Source organism: Danio rerio, chromosome 18 (genome assembly GCF_052040795.2).
Source record: "Danio rerio strain M-AB ecotype USA chromosome 18, GRCz13ab, whole genome shotgun sequence".
Lineage (NCBI taxonomy): Eukaryota > Metazoa > Chordata > Actinopteri > Cypriniformes > Danionidae > Danio > Danio rerio.
The window spans coordinates 42,202,183-42,217,855 of NC_141038.1; the positions used below are offsets into that span (position 1 = coordinate 42,202,183).

General features: G+C 33.6%; 1 protein-coding gene and 1 long non-coding RNA gene across 4 annotated transcripts in view; one reads left to right on the forward strand and one right to left on the reverse strand.

The window, feature by feature from the left end:
- Window positions 1–15,629, forward strand: part of gnb5b (guanine nucleotide binding protein (G protein), beta 5b) — a 36,115-nt gene extending 20,486 nt beyond the window's left edge. For all 3 annotated transcript variants that reach the window (NM_200746.1, XM_087291757.1, XM_087291758.1), the window contains 4 exon segments: window positions 3,007–3,055; window positions 3,463–3,559; window positions 13,093–13,259; window positions 15,084–15,629. In NM_200746.1, coding sequence (NP_957040.1) covers window positions 3,007–3,055; window positions 3,463–3,559; window positions 13,093–13,259; window positions 15,084–15,095 — 325 coding nt within the window. In that variant the 3' untranslated portion in view covers window positions 15,096–15,629.
- The window catches only part of LOC147839797 (uncharacterized), a 516,604-nt gene that overhangs the window by 223,137 nt on the left and 277,794 nt on the right, over window positions 1–15,673 (reverse strand). The window lies entirely within an intron of this gene.

Consider the following 15,673-nt stretch of genomic DNA (forward strand, 5'->3'; position numbering starts at 1 on the left):
AGTAACAGTACACACAAATAATACCTAATCAAAAAAGTATATGATATGAAAAATATATTTAATATTAATTAAATGTATTGATCATTGCTTTTATGCAGTAGGACTATTGTAGAGTTTTAAACTATTTCTAAATAGTCCTTTTCATAGTCAGCAGGGTGACAATGTCATGCTAGAATGACCATACTTCATACTTCGGATGGTTGTAATGGGCATTTTGTGCCTTTATATGCTTGCACTTGTGCATTTTAGCAGCTTTTAAAGCTAAATTATATCCAAACCTGCTTATTGAAAAGTTAAAATTAAGAGTAGTGCATGTATAATCATGTCTGTGTCCCAATTCAGAGGTTGTGAAGCATGCAAAGGTCAGATCGGATGTTATTAATGAGAAGATTGCTCTTGTCGCTTAGCAACTGCCACAGCTGCCATTGATGAGCAGCAATAATGTTTGTAACAGGTTTTTTATTTTTACAGTCCAAAAACATCTCTAAAAATGTTCATCATGGTCGATTTACAGCTTTATCAGCAACTTGCATTTTGGCATGTTGATGTAGTCAAGACGATCTGCTGAATTTCTTGAAGACCCTTTAAAGGTTGCTGCTGCCAGACAGTCTAGTCTGAGTTTTTTTTTTTTTTTTCTTCACAGATTACCTTGCGCAGGTTGGTGCAAAAATTCACAGTCCTCCACTGTCACCACATCATAGTCTAACTTTGAGATGTGCATAAACCGGAGGTTTGCATCATCATAGATTTCTGAGACACTTTCATTCAGTATGAACCAAAATCTCCAATAAATGTTTCTAGCACCACAAAGAATCAAGGCAGCGCTAAAAGCAAAATGAGGTCTAACCCAGTACTAGCATAATATAGATCAATACAGATTTTTTTTTTAAATTGTGATTTATACATTACCTGAACGCTGAATAAATAAGTTTTCCATTAATACCGTGTTTTATAGGACAATATTTGGATACAACTTTTTGGAAATCTGGAATCTGAGGTTATCAAAATAACCTCAAAATATCAAAATAGTGAGAAAAACACCTTTAAAGTTGTCCAAATGAAGTGCTTAGCAGTGAGCTTTACAAATTTTTTTCAAAATAAATAAAAAATTGGTAAACAAAAGTTGTGATTTACTGTATTTATGGTAATAAAATTACATCATGTATTTATGAAACATCATCTTGACTACTCTAATGATTTTTGGTAATATATATAATATGTATATAAAATATTTTCGTTATGATGTTTAACAGAGCCAGGAAATTTTCACAGTATGTCTGATAATATTTTTTTCTTCTGGAAAAAGTCTTATTTGTTTTATTTCGGCTACAATAAAAGCAGTTTTTGATTTTTTTAAACACCATTTTAAGGTCAAGATTATTAGGCCCTTTAAGCTATATATTTTTTCAATAATCTACAGAACAAACCATCATTATACAAGAACTTGCCTAGTTACCCCTTACCTACCTAGTTAACCTAATTTACCTAGTTAAGCCTTTAAATGTGACTTTAAGTTGTATAGAAATGTCTTGAAAAATATCTAGTAAAATATTATTTACTTTCATCATGGCAAAGATAAAACAATAACAAAATATTAGAGATGAGTTATCAAAACTATTATGTTTAGAAATGTGTGAAAGAAAATCTGCTCTCCATTAAACAGAAATTGGGGAAAAAATAAACAAGCGGTCTAATAATTCAGGGGGGCCAATAATTCTGACTTCAACCCACTTTGATTTTTTTTCTTTTTTAAATATTTCCCAAATGATGTTTAACAGAGCAAGGAAATTTTCACACTATGTCTGATAATATTTTTTCTTCTGGAGAAAGGCTGTTTTTGCCCTCTGACTTCTCTTGTAACCTCGTCTGATGGTGCATAAATACACAGCCTTTGTTTTTATTTACTCCATGTAGTTCTGAGAGCTGAGATGCATATTTTGATGTTCTCAGACGCATCGAGGTAAATGCATAAAGGTCACTCTCACACACTCAGACACACATACACACACACTTTAATTTACTGGTATGCTCCATATAAAATTCAGTAGCTAAGCTTTTTTTTTTTTTTTTTTTTTTTTTGCACAGGCTTATCAAAAGGGTTAATGGTGGCAACTGATGATCAACAATAAAAATTACAAATTTGACCTATTTCAACGGGGAAAATTACCAACAATTAAAAATCCATGATTATATGGTGTCATGGTTTTGAAAATAAAAGAGGTTATAATGGAAGTCAATGGGGCAAAACCAGTCAGCAACAGTAAATTAGGGAGAATAAATGAAAATCAATCAGAAACAATGCATCAAAGGCAATGTTGCTTCACACGTCTTGACATTGATAAAAGGTTAAAAAAAATCCAGTCCACAATTACTTTTCATATTGAAAATACGTCATTTTATATGTCATCGCTTCTGAATTTGTCAATTAAAGAGTTAAAATCCTGTAATTTTCTAAGCAATTTAGTAGTTTTGATCAGGACTGAGGTTGATTAACAGATTTATGCAAAAGAAGAAAAATATTAATCGGATGCATTTTTACAGCAGTTTAATTCAGTGGATGTTTTCATCCCTAACATAACAAAAGGGTAGTAAATTTGCCAGAGTGTATCATTGAGTTATAAAATATCTCAAAATAAGATTTGTCTCCAAAAATCATTCCGCTAGCTAAAATGGAGAATAACTTATGACCAAATTAAGACTCAAAATCATCCCAAAGTGGATGAAAACATCCCCAACAGTACATGTGTTAAAAGTGTAATCCAACATTTTATTTAAAAAATAATAATCCTGACATCAGTGATGTGCAGAGTTATTTCTCATATCCTAGAAGCTAAAAAACTGCATTTAACAGCTGTATTTGCAGATGCCTTCAAAATTGGACAGCCTTTGTTTCAAAATCTATTTAAATCTATAAATCTAGCCATTGACGGATGCAGCCTCTGTATTGGAACACAGATTAAATATTTGAGATGTCTACAGAAATGTTAACTTTGTGTTTGAATGCAGGTATTACCCCAGTGGAGATGCTTTTGCCTCTGGATCTGATGATGCCACGGTAAGTCCATCTACATTGCAACACAGCAGATTATTTCAAAATTACAGTCAATGATTAAAAAGGATTACCAGAAGAGTCACAATCAATAATGCGAACGGTGTTGTCTTGTGTCCACTGATTAATAATCCTGAAATGAATGACTTGGTAATTAGTCTTAATTGATCTTTTGATCACTTGATGATCTTGTAATACTGTTAAATAGATTGAGAGACATTCAGTTGACCGACTGTGTGAGAGAGCATTAGCATATGTGAGTGTATTTAGTTTAGCTGTTGTTATATGCTTGGTCAAGGTCCAGGCAACGTGTCTACAAATCAAATCATGTAACCTGTTAGTCATGATCCAAATGATCAATGAGGCATTGTGAGTCAGTCTCATGTGAACTGTGAACTTTCATGTCGTTTCAGTGTCGTCTGTATGATCTGCGAGCTGACCGTGAAGTGGCCATCTACTCCAAAGATAGCATTATATTCGGTGCTTCCAGTGTGGACTTTTCCCTCAGTGGTAAGAAAACAGGATTTAAAGGGATAGTTCCCTCAAAAATGAAATTTGACTATTTATTTACTCAGCCTCAAGTGGTTCCAAATCAGTATTATTATTTTTTATATATATTTTGTTGAACACACACACACATACACACACAAAAAGATTTTGAAGAAAGCTAAACCATGACACTAATATTAGGAAAATAAATACTATTGAAGGCAAAGCAAGGCAGGTTTATTTATATTCATAATTCAAAGTGCTTTACGTAAACAGGAACAAAAGAAGCAAGTACAAGAAAAATAAAATCAAATAATAAAAATGATTAAAAAAACATAAAAACAGATAAAATGTGTTATAAAAGAATGAAAGAGGAGAGAAAAACATAATAGTGCAATCTGTCGGACGTAGCACAGTGCTCATTCAGTAAAGGCACAGCTAAACAGATGTGTTTTCAGTCTTGATTTGAATATGCCTAAATGTTGGAGCACATCTGATCCTTTCTGCATTCCAGCAGCGAGGTGCGTAGTATGAAAGCTGATTTACCCTGCTTTGACTGAACTCTTTGAATTTCTAGTTTATTTCATCCTAGAGGTCTGAGTGATCTGTTAGGTTTGTATTCAGTGAGCATATCTGTAATGTATTGAGGTCCTAGGCCATTTAGTAATTTATAGACAAGTAATAATAATACTTTAAACTCTATTCTGAATGTAACTGGGAGCCAGTTTAAAGACCTGAGGACCGATGTGATGTGCTCTGATTTCCTGGTTCTGGTCAGAATCCTGGCAGCAGCGTTCTGGATGAGCTGTAATTGTCTGACTATCTTTTTGGGAAGGCCAGTGAGGAGGTTGTTACAGTAATCCACCCTGCTGCTTATAAAAGCATGAACAAGTATCTCTTCACTGGAAACAAAGCATCTGATTCTTGCAATGTATTTGAGATGAAGTCAATGGTTACCGGTTTCCGGCTTTTTTTAGAAGTAAGAAACTCAAACAGATTTGGAACAAGTGATGTTTGAGTAAATTATGAGAGAATTTTCAGTTTTTGGGTAAACTCCTAAATTTAGCGTGGTTTTTTACCAAAACAAAGTAGTAAAATAAAATGAATAATCTTTTAAAAATTATTAAGTAGACTGACAGGCAATCCTAAGCATTTTGAGTTATTTTATTATCAGTGAGATACTTGAATTAGTTCCTATCCCCTAGTTTTATTTTGATTTTATTATAAGCTTTAGAGGGGTGTCACGGTGTCACAGTGAGTAGCACGATCACTTCACAGCAAGAAGGTCGCTGGTTTGAGCCTCGGCTGGGTCAGTTGACGTTTCTGTGTGGAGTTTGCTTGTTCTCCCCGTGTTCGCGTGGGTTTCCTCCGGGTGCTCTGGTTTCCCCCACAAGTCCAAAGACATGCGGTACAGGTGAATTGGGTTGGCTAAATTGGCCGTAGTGTATGAGTCTGAATGAGTGTGTATGGATGTTTCCCAGTAATGGGTTGCAGCTGGAAGGGCATCCATAGCATAGAACATATGCTGTATAAGTTGGTTTATTCTGCTGTGGTGACCCCAGATTAATAAAGGGACTAATCCGAAAAGAAAATGAATGAATGAATGAATGAATGAATAAGCTTTAGAGTTTAACATTTATGATTATATGTAGTTTTTTTCTGCCAACTACTGATGACATTTCTTTCAAATCGAAAATGTCATTTTTATTACAAATATAATAAAAAATATATAAAGTATGCAAAAAATATAAAATATAAACATTTATAAAGGTGAAAATTAAGTTTATATTTACTTTTTGACAATCACAACAAATAAAAACTAGATGATAGTGTTTTAATTTAAGATTCAGAAGACATATTATCTGACCTTTATAGAATAATATTACATACTTGCAGACGTTAATATTAGGTTAGATTAAGGTCGCCAGTGCCTAAGGACAATGTTAATTTGATGTTCAATAATGACGTAAAATGACATTAATATTTGGTTGATTTTAGGTTGTGTTGGAAAGTGACCAAAATCCAACATCATATTGATGTCAAATGCTGACATTTAATTGTCAAGTATGGCAAAACTAAATCCAATGTCTGATAGACAGCTTATTGATAATGTTCACACAACTTTAAGCTGTAACATTATTAGACATTGACATTTGGTTGATTTTAGTTTGTGTAGGAAAGTAACCAAAATGCAATATCTGTCCGATGTTGGACATTAACGTCGGTCTGATGTTGTGTTCTGATGTCAATTACATTTTCATTTCCTAACAAAATGCAGCATACTGCAATGATGGAGTACAGCGTCAATCAGACATCATGTTGATCTCTTGTGCCTGCTGGGTAGATTAACTTGATGAAAATGAAAAATATTTCCTAGCTAACTTTTGTTATATGTATTGTTTTACTTCAGTTAACATTTGTATTATTTCAAGATGCACATTTTATATTTAGATCCATATATATAAAACCGTCACATATCTGTTTGAGTTTTTTTTGCCATTGAAAACATAAGAAGGTATTTTCAAAAATGTTTGAATTCGGTTTTCATTGATTACCATATAATTTTTTATTCTACTTTAGAAGTCAATGGTTGTCAATTTCCAAAGTTCTTCAGAATATCCTAGTGTTCAACAGAGGAAAGAAACTCGTAATGGTTTGAAATCACTTGAAGAAGTGTAAATAGTGAGTAAATTGTCATTTTTGGGGTAAACTGTCCCTTTAATATTAAGAATACTGACACATGACATACCAAAATGTAATAATTATTAACATCTTTTAAAAACCAGTTGCTAATGACCTGATACAATAAAATGATTCTTTACCCCAAAAAATATCATAATTTGCTCATCTCCCTGCAAGAAGATTAAAGGCCCTCTGTTTTTGCTTCCATTGCAACTCATGAATTGTTTTAGATCTTGATGACTTGAATTGTGTAGACAAAGCAACTGAAACATTCCTCAGAATATCTGCAATCCCCAGAAGGTCATGAAAGATACTTTAGATGCTCAGCTATCCCTTTTATGTGTATCTCTTCATGTTTGATATCATTGATGCCAATCGTGATATGACATGTTTATAAGTCATATTGCAGTGCATGAGATTCTTATATGACAACTGTTCACCATATTCTGTAATAAGGAAGTTTTATGATTTAGGACTTCCAAATATTTTGTCTATATTAAAGAAATGACTATAGGAAATGCAAAAGTATCAGCAAATGGTAAAACTACTTGCTCTAAAGTACAGTCTTCATGACAGTACATAAAAATAAAAATATTATTGAGTTAGAATTAGAAAACACCAGTTTGCAATATTTAACACAATGTTTGTTGCAGCCAAAAATGAGTGGAAGAAAAGTCTAGAGCTAATAACATTACATGAAATTATAAAATGGTTTGCATAATCTGTGCATCATAGGGCCTATTTAATTCTAATGTTAATAGTTTGTACTTTTAAGGTTTAAAATTACATCTCATTGAAAAAAAAAAAACTATTCTGTCATTAGTTTAAAACAGCATAAGTGTAAAAAAATAATAACAAAAATCTGACTATTTCTTGAACTGGCCATTGATCTTTAATTTGCCCTAATATCGTTCCTAAATGTGCTGTCTGTTAAATTTGTGGTGAAAAATGTCTGTGGTGAACTTTACTGTTAAACGTATATGTATCCTAAAATAAATATTGTTTAAAATTAAAGTAAACTGACATATTTGATTAATTTATAGTATTACTCAACAGTGTTTTGAAGTATGAACACGCGTCCTACCTTTTGTTACATAGACAAAAACCCAACCATAAGCGTATTTTAATGAGAAAGTCCAAAGCTCATAACAAACAACTTTTCCCAGGGGAAGAGAAACATTATACTGTAGAAGGTGCTTCATCATGGTGACACACATAAAAAATAATGCTTTAACCCTCTCAGGCTGAAATTAAGTTTTAGAAACAGTAAAAATCTGATATTTGGGGAAAATTATCATATGGGATAGTTCAAAAGAATCCTGACTTTTTTTTTAGAGAGACCTTCACATGCAAGGCGTTCTGGGATGTTGCAGATTTGCAACATTGGCCCAGTGAGGTAATTAGACACTGACGACTAAATATGATATGAAAAATAACTTTTTATATACAGCTTTTTAAACAATGTAACAAATTGCTTTTCTGTGGCAGAAAAACAACAAAAACAATATGGGATCCAAATCCAATATCTCAAATCCTCATTGAGTAGTTCATGTTTCCAAGTCACTTTGCAATACTCCAAGAAACAGTTTTTGTCTTTTGTGTCATCTGGTGAGCAAGTGGGGAAACTGTTTGTTGCTAATGGACAACCAATTCCTGCAGTGGTACTTCTGAGTAAAATATGTATCTGGAGTAATAAGGTAGTTATTTTTTAACTGTTGCAAATCTGCAACGCCTGCCTTGAGAGGGATAAACATTATTTATCAACATTAGATGTAACATAAAACTATAATGCACATCGCTGTTGAGAACAAAACTAAAAATGACCATAGTAATGTCAACAATAAGGCATAAAATGTGGAGTGTCATGCAGGAAATACTGGGAAGGTCAATTTGCGGTTAATAACCAAATACACTACCTGACAAAAGGCTTGTCGTCGATTCCTTTTGTAAGAGCAACAAATAATAACTTGACTTCTAGTTGATAATTTGGAAAAGTGGCAAAGATTTTTCCGATGAATCATCTGTTGAACTGTATTCCAATCATCACAAATACTGCAGAACACCTATTAGAACCCACATGAACCCAAGATTCTCACAGAAATCAGTCAAGTTTGGTGAAGGAAAAAATCATGGTTTGGGGTTACATTCAGTACCGGGGTTCATTACAAACAACAGGAGAGGGCAAATTCTTCAGCAGAATAGCGCTCCTTCTCATACTTCAGCCTTCACATCAAATTTCATGAAAGCCAAGAAGGTCAATGTGCTCCAGGATTGGCCAGCCCAGTCACCAAACATGAACATTATTCAGCATGTTTTGGGTAAAATGAAGGAGAAAGCATTGAAGATGAGTCCAAATTATCTGGATGAACTCTGGGAGTCCTGCAAGAAGGCTTTTTTTGCCATTTCAGATGACTTTTGCACATTGCAGCAATGCATAGATGCAGTCCTCCAAGCTCATGGGAGTCATACACAATATTAATTATTTTTCCTCTGCACCACCATGACTTTATATTCTATACTGCACATTATTTCTGTTAAGTAACAAGACTTTTGTCTTAGCAAAGTCAGACCTTACTGTTCTAATTAAATAATTAAAAATCAAGGCATGATCATATGTCATATGTCATATATATTTTATGTTGGTAAAATAAGTGTAATCTAGAAGCCTTTGCCTTTCATATAGGCCACTTCTGATACCAAATGGTCAACTAGAAGACAAGTTATTATTTGTTGTTCCAAAACTTTAGATAGGAGTCAAGACAGTGCTAGTGTATATATTAAGGAAACTTCCTGTTAACCAGGTTACAGGTTTTTACTATAATTTTTTAAATAATTTTACTATAATTAATTTTTTACAGTGAGCATTGTCTCTAGGTTTTAAACACCATGCAGCCTGCCTCTGTCCTGCGTTTTTAATAGACAGGCCATATGGTTAATGCTGACAGATATCAACTGTCATTAAACCCAGCATTTCTAAAGAATGTTGCTCAACAGAGTCAAATGACAGAACAGGCACCAACCTAGCATGTGTCTTCGCATGTGTTTCATTAGTTAGTAACCTATGACATACTACTGTAGACCTTATGTTTTAGTAAGCTGTATTCAGCTAAGTACAAATGAACCAACATTATTTTGTTTCTACCTATGTTGAAGGCAGGGTTGTTTAAAGAAGTGGTTAAGCCTATCCTAGCAAGCATTTTTGTTTTTTAAAGATGCAAACAAACAAAGACGTTTTTTTTTTTTCTAATAATCTAATAGACGTCTATGAATAGGCCAAAACTAGACTAGTCATCAAACAAATAGAAATGAATGACTACACATATACAGTTTGTCTAATCTTTCTATTTGACGACTTTAGTTTTGGGCTATTCTTAGATCTCTATTAGATTTTCACTGATAGCTCAAGTTTAGGCTTGTTTTAGCCAAGCTGTCTACCTTTAGATCTCTTTTAGACATCTATTAAACACAAAATTGTTTGCTGGGGATCTTAATCTTTTTTTAAAAAAATGCCAAACACATCATAATGTAAGAATATGTATTATGTTGCTATGTTTGCATTTTTAAAGATTAAGATTATATTTTTTTTACTCAACACATAATTTATATAATTAAGGCACTGACGTATTTATAGATTTAAAAAAAGGAACATCAACATGACAATTATGTCATCGTTTACTCACACACACTTGTTCCATACAAGTGTGATGGACTCTGTTGCCATGAGACTCAAAAAGAGAAGTTTAGCAGATTGTTTTTTTTTTTTGGTATTAAAGGGGCTCAAAAATGACAAAATATCCAAAAATTTACATTTTCTAAATCTGAACCCGTCTTATTAGTTCAAACATCTAAATATAATTAATGTGCATGTTAAATTTGGTGTTAACTATTTTTTGTAAATTACAGAGTATTTACCTGTAATATGAACTGTGTTTTACTGTAGGACAGTTATTGTAAAGTTGGATTGTGAAAATTATTGTGTATTCTACAGTAAAGAAATGCAATAATGTAAATACATAATGCGGTATTAATACAGTATTTTAAAAATGTATTTAATATTAAAGGGCACCTATGATGAAAATCATCTTTTGTAAGCTGTTTGGACAGAACTGTGTGTAGGTATAGTGTGTTCACAGTCATATTGGGATGATTGGGATGATAGAAACACAGTAAGTCTCTTTTTTTTTAATTTCCTGACGTTAAAATAGAATCAAAATCTTTCCCATTTTGAGGCCCACAGCAACGTGATTTTGGAATGCAGTTTCCCCGCCCACTGAATTGACGTGTATTAGCATTTCATAGTAACGCATATAATCAAATCAACAAGACAGGAAGTGCACAAAGCAACTAGGCTTAAAAGGTCTGTTGAGCTTGATGTGATCATCAATCATCATTAAATGTGACCAAGAATGAGTTTAACAAGTTAACGTTTTTAAATCAGTGCATGTTTGTAATGAATTACAATAATTTTACCAACTTTATCATCACAGCCGCATGTCAATACAATTATAAAAGAAGACGCTTTAATCCCGGTTTGTGGACGTTAAATCAGGTTTATTTAGAACATTAAAATAATGAATATCCAGACAGCAGTGGATATTAACATGTATCCTGTCACATTTGCCATGCAAGAACTGCAAAGATAAATGTGCTCGCTGTGCATGTGTGTGTATGCTGTGTGTGCATGAACTTTGTAATGGCGTGTTTCTCATCGAACAGCTTGAATTGACACAACAAATACATCCAATAATCCTTGGTAAAGTTCTTACTGTAGTATTTCTCACAAACATTACCTGAGATCTACTTCCTTTATGTCTGTCACTGTGCTGTTTATCTGACGCAGCCAGAACGGTGGGCAGGTGGGACTAGCATTAAAGGCACAGGCAACAAAAACAGCTACATTGTGTGCAGAGCAGAAAATCCAATATTCTAAAAGCTATAATAAATAATCTGATGGGTGTTTTGAGCTGAAATTTTATTTATGTAGCTAACTATATATATATATATATATATATATATATATATATATATATATATATATATATATATATATATATATATATATATATATAAATACAGCATTTTCAGGTCGTAGATTTTACAGTAAATTGTTAACAGTGTAGCAAAATTATGATTTTACCTACAAATATTTATAAAATCACATAATTGCTGGTTCATTCCGCTGTGGTGACCCATGGTAAAGCAGGGAATAAGTTGAAGGCAAGTTACTGAGTGAATCTTTTATTGAATTGTCTTGATTTTTAAAATTTGTAGATATTTCTAAGGGGAAACAAAACAAAGAAATGGGAGAACATTTCACCTGTTTGCTCATGTTTAAATATTTTTTATACTGAGCAATATTATAAGTTCACAGTTGAATACACAGATACAATTAAAGAAAAAAAAAACATCAGGAATAGTTTTGGTTTGACTGCACTGATACTGTCTTAATGGTATAGTTTGCCCAAAAATGAAAATTACCTCATCATTTACTCACACTCAAGTGGTTCTATGGAAGTCAAGTGCTGTTTTTCTTTTAACATTCTTCTGTTTCCTTACAGAAGAAAGAAACTCAAACTGGTTTGAAACAAGTGAGGGATGCGTAACTGATGACAGAACATTCATTTTTAAAAGAACTATCCTTATTACATGGGTGAAAAACAACACAATTACAGTACCTTGAATCACCACTGAATGTTGTTATTGTATATGGTTGGTGTGTTTTTTCTTTTTGACTCATTACTGAAAAAAAAGTCAAAAATTATAAATCACACACCTTTAAAAAGGTGGAGGACACTAATCCACTCTATTGTCCTTCAATAATCTGCTTTAAGAATAAATTGAGCTTGTTTCCTAGTTGGGAAATTTTGGGGAAGCACTGTTAGCTTAGCATAGATCATTGAATAGGATTAGGCCAGTTTTAAAATCTCGTTCAAAAAGCATCTCATTAGATTCTCTCATTAATATGTATCTGTGGTTACACCATGTATCTACTAAGACAGACAGAAAAATTTATAGTTTTGGTTAAAAAGGAAATGAAAAGTAAAACCATTTTGGTCAATATGACTATGAACTTTCTCCCCATGTCCGTGTGGGTTTCCTTCTGGTTCTCCGGTTTCCCCCACAGTCCAAAGACATGCGCTCTAAGTGAATTGAATAAACTAAATTGGCCGTAGTGTATGTGTAGTGTAAATGTAGGAGCATATGGGTGTTTCTCAGTACAGGGTTGCAGCTGTAAGGGTATCCACTGTGTAAAACACATGCTGGCTAAGTTGGCGGGTCATTCTGGTGTACGAAAGCAGGCACAATACTATTACACAGCGCTGTTACCTAGATGAGGACTATTTGCAAGTGCTGTGTAATATCCTTACGCCCTAATTATATCACCGAAATGCGAATAGTTCTTACAATATCGAACTAAAAAATAGAAACTTTTAAAATTTTCTGTTTGTCATAGTACATGAGTTATAGAAGGGTTGAGCTTTACATAGGAAAACGATCAAAATTCTCTTTTTCAAATATTTGAGATAGATGCTAATGGTCTAATTTGATTCAATGATTTATGCTAAGCTAAGCTACAAGTATAACTGCCAACATTTGTCCCAAAAAATCCAGGAGACCAGGGGGGTTATGTTTGGGGGTAAGGTGTCTGAATAACACTGTTGACAACCGGGTATTGAAATTACGGGAGTTTTCTTGGAGAAATAACAAAATGGGAGGGTGGCGGGAGATAAGTCTGAAATATCGGGAAAAACGAGAGTGTTGGCAGGTAAGGCTACAAGTGCTCTTGCCAGATCAGGAAATTGGTTGAATGGATTCATAAAAATAGTGTTCCAAATAAAATGACACGATCTATTCTTTTGTATTTTCCACAGGCCGATTGCTGTTCGCTGGATATAATGATTACAACATTAACGTCTGGGATGTCCTGAAAGGTACCAGAGTGGCAATTCTCTTTGGTCATGAAAATCGGGTCAGCACTGTCAGAGTGTCTCCTGACGGCACCGCGTTCTGCTCGGGTTCATGGGATAACACTTTACGGGTGAGGGTCCACTTTGAGTCAAAGTCAACTCAATCTCACAGTAATTAGTAACTTTTTTTAAATTCGCATTAGTACATTTGTAGTACATTTAAGTACAATTTGCTCATCCCCCAATCAGAGTTAGGGTTAAGCCATGGTCACACTACATTTTGAGCTTACAAAATTCTGTTGCACAGTGCTGTGAAAATCAGGGATTAAACAAGATGATTAGAGATTAAAGCTGCGGTCACACTGGACTTTTCGATTCATGCACAAGCAAATGCGTCAGACCGGAAATGCGGTCAAGTTTCGCAACCTGCGAAATCGCATCACTTGACTGCGTGAGAACAATCGAGGATCAAAACATGACATCTCTAGACAGAAATTTAAAACATGGAGCAATCACTCGCTTTTAAAATGTTTAATTCCGCCCCTTTTCGCAGTGCCGCACGAATATCGCATGGTAAAACAATTGATCCTAATGCAATTGATTTCACTAGCAAACAGTTAACAGTTTTTTTTAACAGAAAACTGTTAAACAGAGCATCTATTGCGTGAGAATGAGAGATAATCGATCTACTTTCACTTTCGCTCTTGGATAGGGAAACCTTTACGCACAGACATCAATTAGTTTATAATTAATTAATTAAGTTTGTTAAGCGCAAATATTTGTTTCAAAATTATTTCAAAATTCAGTTCTAATTTCCAGCAAACGAATAAAATGAAAAATAATAACGAAGTGTGTTCAAAAACCTGAGTTATATCTTAAAACACATGCAGTGCCCCATATGGTCTAAAACCTGACAGGTGGGCAAATCTAAGCTTGTTTTTAATAAAACAAATATAAATATGGATATAATAAATAATACTGCTAATACTAATAACATAATACAAAAGCAAATTGTTATGAATGAACTGAAAAAGCCTCCCGAGATGAAGAAGACATTAAAAAAGCAGTGATTTTTATTTTTATTTTTTATGTAGGCAAGAAAATAATATGTTTTGTAATATTTTAATCCTTTATATGTATATCCTATATCTATTCTTATTATATCCTATATATATCCTTAATATTTAAGTTTTTTCATATGTAAAGATATTTGGCTATTGCTCTCTTGTGCATATTAAGCAATGTGTAAGCGAGGCGCAACTCTGCGCCGGAGTTTAGACCGGGTTTGTTTTGGTCTAATAAAAAAATATATTATAGTTTCTCAAAATAGCAACGCGCCAGCGGTCCGCCTCAGAACGCCTTCCTTTTTAGACCAGAACGCCTATGGGCGCACATATGAGCGCTAATGCATTTGCTATTTAAACAGCGTAGCGCAACGCCTCAAAACGACTCTTGCGCCAAGCTGAAACTACCAAAAGACTATTGCGCCGCATGTTGCGCCACACTGCGCCGGGTGTATGATAGGGCCCATAGTGTTAAGGGTGGAGTATGGGACAAACCTCCATTTAAAAAAACATTTTCATATGTGAATAAACTTTATTAATTAGTCATTTCTGACAATTCATTAAACAGTAAGTTTTGTTTCTTGGTGAGATTTGGGTTGAAGTGATTTACGTTAGCAAAACATTTCTTTCTTCTTTACTGGCATTAGGGACTATTTATAAATAACAATAAAGGGACTGGCTGCGGTTGGTAGGTGTTTTACACCATCATGTCTGTCTGTCCGTTCAGAGCAGGGGAATTACGCAACATAGGTCATAGATTCCCCATTCTTGTTTTTCTTTCTAAAGTTCATAATAGTAATGGAAAGAAATTACTCTGTTCCTCTTTTGTAAATTATGCCCGCATATTGGTTTATATTTGGATTTAACAATTGTCTCATTTCTTTGTTGCAGATCTGGGCTTGAGGAGTCATGCTGGAGGAGATACTTTCACTTCTCAGTATCAAAGCACACAGGGCGACTGTAGGGAATCTTATCTAGAGATACAGACTTTTTAAAAATATCTTAGCACAATTAAATGTCCCTTTCTTGGCTTCTCACCAAAATATAAACACTGCTACTAATTATAATATAAAGAAAACTATTTAGAGCAAGACAGTTTTTTAATTAAACACCTTTTTAGATATTTTTATCAGAGTTTAAAGACATGTATTTAGAAAAGTAAATGTTAGCATTATTATATCATAACTACATCATCATGAAGTTTTGCTTGCACTAGAATTATGAAAATATAGAAAAGTATTTTGTTTGTTTTTCATGTCAGTGATGATATAGTTTCCAAAATCAACAATTGATCACAATAATCTGATCGCTTAGTTTGTCCACATCAGTATTGTTAACATTTTCCTGATGAAATACACTTGTTTACCATTGCTCGTTGTCTATATACTGTAGTTGTTGAGTGTTACCATTGTATTCAATAAAACGAGTGCACTTTCATGTTCTTTGTGCTTTTTAAGGTACCACTGTGATTGTGAAAGGTG